Genomic DNA, 6,535 nt, shown 5'->3' with positions numbered 1-6,535 from the left:
GGGGACATGCAAGACAGTATGGGGACATGTCAGACAGCCTGGGGACATGCAAAGCAGCATGGGGACATTCAAGGCGGCCTGGGGACATGCAAGGCGGCCTGGGGACATGCAAGGCAGCCTGGGGACATGCAAGGTGGCCTGGGGACATGCAAGGTGGCCTGGGGACATTCAAGGCGGCCTGGGGACATGCAAGGCAGCATGGGGACATGAAAGGCAGCATAGGGACATGCAAGGCCACCTGGGAACATGCCAGACAGCATGGGGACATGCAAGGCAGCCTGGGTACATGCAAGGTGGCCTGGGGACATGCCAGGCAGCATGGGGACATGCCAGGCAGTGGGTGATACACTCTCTGGTATTGAGAGTTCAGTAAATCTCTTCTGCTTCAACTTGAGAAGGAGGAAATGTCTACCTGTGCCACAGCAGCATCTTTGTAAATGCACACTGAAAGATGAATGCAATAGATACTTCTGAATGCATATTTATCTGAAAATGATACTGTATAATAGGTATTTTCTTAGATTTATTGGTTAGAAGAAATGGAATATTTTAGTTATCTGTTTTCATATCTATAAACTTTATACAATAGTCTATATAATTATGTAATGTATGATAATTTATAGCCTCTAACTATGATTTATAATTTTAATTTTCTCACAGATATTTTAAGAACTTAACAATTCACTTAATGTTTTAAGGTTTAGCAGGAAGCTATTCTATGATAAAAGCCAGTCAAAATAGTTTTTTTTTTTAATACAACTATTTTTAAAAATGTAACAAATGCAGGTTAGATCAGTTAGATCTGAGGGTTTTATTGCTGTGAACAGAAACCATGACCAAGGCAAGTCTTATAAGGACAACATTTAATTGGGGCTGGCTTACAGGTCCAGAGGTTCAGTCCATTATCATCAAGGCAGGAGCATGGCAGCATCCAGACACACATGGGGCTGGAGGAGCTGAGATTCCACCACTTGTTCTGAAGGGAGCTAGGAGAAACTGGCTTCCAAGCAGCTAGGATTGAAGGTATTAAACCCACTCCCAAGGTGACACATCTACTCCAACAAGGCCACACCTTCTAATAGTGCCACTCCCCTGGGTCAAGCATGTATAAACCATCATAATAAGTAAACTAGTTTTATTTCCAAATCTAGGAATATAGGCTATGAAATGTTAATATTTTATATGCATTTTACTTTGTATTTCAACAGAGTAAAAAAGCTATAAAGAATATCCTTCAGAAATGCACTTACCTCCCAGCCCTCGAGCCATTCCTGTATGACGCACCTCCCAATATCCTGAAACATGTTGTTGGGCAGTTCAGTAAGGTAAGAAAAGTAAATTAACCTGTCAATTTGTTGCTTTCCCATTTGCTTCTGTAAGAGGGACTGTGGGCTTTACTACTTAATTCTCCATTCCTGCCCATATGCATTAACACAGACACATATGTTAAAACCCCAGGCAATGCTGACTCTCCCTGCTTTTTAAACCTTTTCTCAGGAAGTACCTAGTATGTCAACACATAAAGCATTACAATTGAGCTGGTGAGATGGCTCGCTAGGTAAAGGTACTTGCTGTACAAGCTCGGTAACCTGAATTGCATCCCTGGAACCCACGGTGGAAGGAGACAACCTGAAAAATTGTTCTCTGACTTCCACATGTGTGCCATGACCTGCATGTGTCCTCCTTTATGCACAGTAATGATAATAATGATGATAATATAACAATGATATAAAAATTTAAAGAGGTGATTCTTCTCCCCTACCACTGCTACTTTGTATTGGTAAGTATCTATTCATCTTTCCCAGTGTCCTTTAACCTCAGACATCTAGGACCACAGGAAAGATCTTTATTAAAAAGGAAGAAAGAAAGAAAGAAAGAGAGAAGAAAATGGTTTCAGAAGTATTATGCTCTTTATTACAGATTCTGAGAGCCATTTAATCATATTCATTTGTTTTAAAATGTTTCAGTTTAAATTTTTTTTTTTTTGTATATGTTTGCTCACATATGTGTATGAGCACTGTGTGAAGGTAGAATAGGTCACAGGTTGCTTGGAGCTGGAGTTATGGATGGTTGTGAGCCACCATATGGGTCTGAGAATCAAACCCTCTGCAAGAATCAGTGCTCTTCAGTGCTAGGCCATCTCTCTAGTCCTGCATATTCACAGCTTTAGTTAAAATTAAGAAATGTGACTGTTTCTTAGATCATTTCTTAGATAGTTGCATGTTCATTCTGTATCATGTAAATGAAAGTGTGATAGAAAGGTTAAGCTGAGAAAGGTGGGGTGGCAGCTGACGAGGAAGGATGCCATGATGGCCACAGTGTGTCAGATTCAGTGTTTGGCTCCTGAGAACTACTGAGACTGTGCTTTATATATTTGACACAGCAAAAGAGCCCATGTCAGCCACTAGCCACAATGGTTTTGTGTGGGATTAGAAGTTATTGTTTTGTGTTCAGTGTGGTCCCCAAGGTTTTATGTATGCTAGACATGTGCTTTGCCCTTGAACTGTAATCCCAGCTACAGTCTAATTCTTTGGCAGAGTTTTGATCCTCAAAGCCTAAGTTTGGTTAGATGTAAGTTGGGAATAGTAAGTGCTTTTTCTAATTGTAAATATTAATGAGATGGCATATATTAAGAAGTTATTTTGTGAAGGAGCTAGAGAAAGGACCCAAGGAGCTGAAGAGTTTGCAGCCCCTTAGGATGAACAACAATATGAACTACCTAGTACCCTCAGAGCTCCCAGGGACTAAACCATCAATCAAAGAGCACACATGGTGGGACTAATGGCTCTAGCAGCATATGTATAGCAGAGGATGGCCTAGTCGGTTATCAATGGGAGGAGAGGCTCTTGGTCCTGTGAAGGTTTATGTCCCAGTGTAGGGGAATGCCAGGGCCAGGAAGTGGGAGAGGGTGGGTTGGTGAGCAGGGGGAGGGAGGAGGAAACAGGGTTTGTTTTTTGTTTTTGTTTTTGTTTCTTATATTTTTTGGAGAGGTAACCAGGAGAAGAGGTATCATTTGAAATGTAAATAAAGAAAATAGCTAATAAAAAAAGAAGTTATTTTTTGTCCAAGATACATATTAAATAAATAACTAAAAAATGAAAACAATATAACCAAGTATTGTTTTAAAGAAATCAAATGTTCAGATCTGTCATGGTGGTACACACATTTAATCTCAGCTCTTGGGAAGCAGAGGCAGGCCGATCTCTGTGAGTTCAGGCCCAGCCTGGTCTTTATAGCAAGTTCTAAGTTAGACAGGGGTACTTAGTTAAGACTCTGTCTCAAACAAATAAAAAATAAAATGAAAATAAAAAGGAACAACATTAAATGTTGAAGACAATTGCCACTTTTGACTAATTAACAGAAGAGGGCATGTTCATTTGAATACTCTTACAAAGCCACACATACACACACACACACACACACACACACACACACACACACACACACACACATACACACACGAGACTCTCTGATTGCATCCCGTATTTCTGCAGCTAGTGAACAAAAACAAGTCTCACTGTGTAGGCTCCAACTGGACTGGAGTTTATTCCTGTCCACCTCCTAATGCTGAGTGAGATTAGTGGTGTGAACCACTGTGCCCTGCCCCACCTCCTAATGCTGAGTGAGATTAGTGGTGTGAACCACTGTGCCCTACCCCACCTCCTAATGTTGAGATTGCTGGTGTGAATCTCACCACTTTAAAGTAGACTCTATAGTAGTCAAGTAAGCTTCCTACAAGGTATCCTCTGAGAGCCAGGTTACAGATTGCTTTTCGTTCTCTGCTTAGCTGACCTTTAAGCATAGTTGTTACTGGAAACAAAGTTTCCCCGTGATGACGCCACCTCTGAACAAGGTTCTGTGTAACAGACACCTGTGCTCTGTCTTCCTCAGTCCAAGAAAACTCTTTCCCTCTCTGTGATTTGACAGTCCACACAGTGGCAGTCTACACAGTGTAGATAGAGCACTACATTTTACGCGGAGAGAGCTGGTCCATTTTTCACTTTCATGTCTTTTAGATGCTAACTAGGAAGTGGCTGGCTACTTTAGTCACCCGAGAGAAGGAGCAGTAAGGGATGATTGGGTCATCCACAGATGTCAGCTCTGGGACAGTCCCTCTTATAGTCTAATCTTTAGGTCAACGAGAAAGACATGATGCTCTTACTGAACTTGCTGAACATAGTGCTCATTCAAGTGAACACTGTCCTCCAACGTTGAAGGTTCATACTGAGCAAATAAAAGTCATTATGTGTTTTTGTGTTAAACACACACACACACACACACACACACACACACACACACACACACACACAGTGGTAGAGAGAGATGGATGGTTGAGTTAGGAAGATGGGGAGGATCTGGCAGGAGTGAGGAAGAGACAACATGATCATATATTTGGGAAAAATTTAACAGAAAAGAGAAAAAACAGTAGAATATATGGGAGTTTGACCACCAAAGCCAAGGAAACCGAAGATGCTATTTCATAATATAACATCACTTATTCATAAGAGTATGTGTGTGTCTTTGACAGTTTGCTCCCAGCAGATTGGATAGTTCCTTAAAAGTTCCTCCCTGTGTGTTTTTCTTCTTCCCTTCCCTCCCTCCATCCCTTCCCTCTGTCCCTCCCTCCCAGTCTGGGAATCAAACCTAGGGACTTGCTCTGCCACTGAACTCTATTCCCTAGACCTTGGATTTTTTTTTTTTTTAAACTGGGAGTCACTGTGTATCCCCAGCTGGCCTCAAATTCCTAGTCATCCTGGCTTGCGCTCCTGTGACCTGTGTGCTGAGATCGTGTGTGTCTGCAGCCAGGATCTTCTTAAAGTTAGGGCTGCAAAGAGTGAGAAGGAGCCCCCCAGGCCAATGGGGACAGTTCTGAGTGGTGGAAAGGCATTCTAGAGAGAAGGAGCCCAGTGCAAAGACAAGCACTGCCCAGCATTTGTGGTCTTCATTATTGAAACACAGCTTCAGTTGAAGAGTGGCCTGGCAAGGAGTCAAGATATTCAGGTATTAGGATATGAAGAGAAGAGACCTTGCCTTTTATTTTTCAGAGGGTGGAGAGACCTCAGAGGGGTGGCTGTAGGTGGGCTTCACTCGGGAGTGGATCATATAAACTTTGCTCATGTTCAGTGCCTTATTCCATTTCTGCAACATGAAAAAGTTAATATACTTTTCAAAAGAGTGTATTTTACTTCAAATTAGCAGATTTGGCCTACTATGTAATTGATACACTGAGAATAAATTCCCCGCTAAGTTGTTTTCAGTAGTAAAACTCTAACTTGGGAAAGAAGAGATGATGTTTTGTGCGCTTCCTCTTCAAGGTGCTGCCTCATGACAGCAAAGCCCGACGGCTTTTTGTGACGAGTGGTGGACTTAAAAAGGTCCAGGAGATAAAGGCAGAGCCAGGCTCTCTCCTGCAGGAGTACATCAACAGCATCAACAATTGCTACCCAGAGGAGATAGTAAGGTGAGGAGGATGGACTGAGGAGTTCAATATTACAATGTTTGCAATTTTCAAATACAGCCCGTTTCCGTTAGGGTTTCATTGCTGTGAACGGACACCATGAACATGGTACTTTTTATAGTGAACAACATTTAGTTGGGGCTGACTTACAATTTCAGAGGTTCAGTCTATTATCATCATGGCAGGAAGCATGGCAGCGTCCAGGCAGGCATGGTGCTGGAGACATGGTGCTCACAATTCTATATCTTGATCTGAAGACAGCCAGGAAGAGTCTCTTCCACACTGGGCAGAGCTTGCACATAGGACCTCACAGCCCACCTCCCACAGTGACACACTTTCTCTAACCAGGCCACACTTTTTAATAGTGTCACTTCCCATGGGCCAAATCTTTATGTTGAGTATATAAATATGTGGACTTTGAAATTCTACATGAGGCGAATGTATAGCTTTTACCTGATTTTTTTTTTTTTGAGACAGGGTTTCTCTGTGTAGCCCTAGCTGTCCTGGAACTCACTCTGTAGACCAGGCTGGCCTCGAACTCAGAAATCCACCTGCCTCTGCCTCCCAAGTGCTGGGATTAAAGGTGTGTGCCACCACTGCCCAGCTTTTTCCTGATTTTTTTACCTCACGAAAATTAAGTATTTTTGCAATTCAGGAACTGAACTGAATCCAGGGCCTTATGCTTGCCAGACAATAGCATCCCCACCAAGCCCCACTTGCAGCTCAGATTAGTATTTTAAAAACTGGAGTTGATTTGCAGAGCAGTAAGCCTAAGCCTTAGATCATATAAAGAAAAAAGAGAATTATATTGCCCCTTAAATAAAATAAAGTTGTGAAGAAAAACTGGAATAAAACAACTAAGTCTTGACAAATACCATAAAACCTGAAAAAATACACATTTATATTTTCTGGATCATTATTAGAAAATACAAATTCTAGATTTAGAAACTTACATGTTATATGTAAATAATAGCTGTTATCTATTTGTTTTAATATTTAATAATTACCATTTTCTGGGATTGTTGTTTTTTTTTCTTTTTCTTTTTAAACTTTTATTGCATTATGATGAGAAAAGTT

General features: G+C 41.4%; 1 protein-coding gene across 1 annotated transcript in view; it reads left to right on the top strand.

The window, feature by feature from the left end:
- LOC116085637 (sperm-associated antigen 6) overlaps positions 1-6,535 on the top strand; it is a 49,766-nt gene that overhangs the window by 33,835 nt on the left and 9,396 nt on the right. The window contains exons 9-10 of the mRNA XM_031363222.1: positions 1,209-1,325; positions 5,316-5,461. Of these exons, the coding sequence (XP_031219082.1) occupies positions 1,209-1,325; positions 5,316-5,461 (263 nt within the window). The remainder of the gene's footprint in view (positions 1-1,208; positions 1,326-5,315; positions 5,462-6,535) is intronic.

Source organism: Mastomys coucha, unplaced genomic scaffold, assembly GCF_008632895.1.
Source record: "Mastomys coucha isolate ucsf_1 unplaced genomic scaffold, UCSF_Mcou_1 pScaffold12, whole genome shotgun sequence".
NCBI classification, from domain to species: Eukaryota; Metazoa; Chordata; class Mammalia; order Rodentia; family Muridae; genus Mastomys; species Mastomys coucha.
This window is presented reverse-complemented; position numbering and strand designations above follow the sequence as displayed.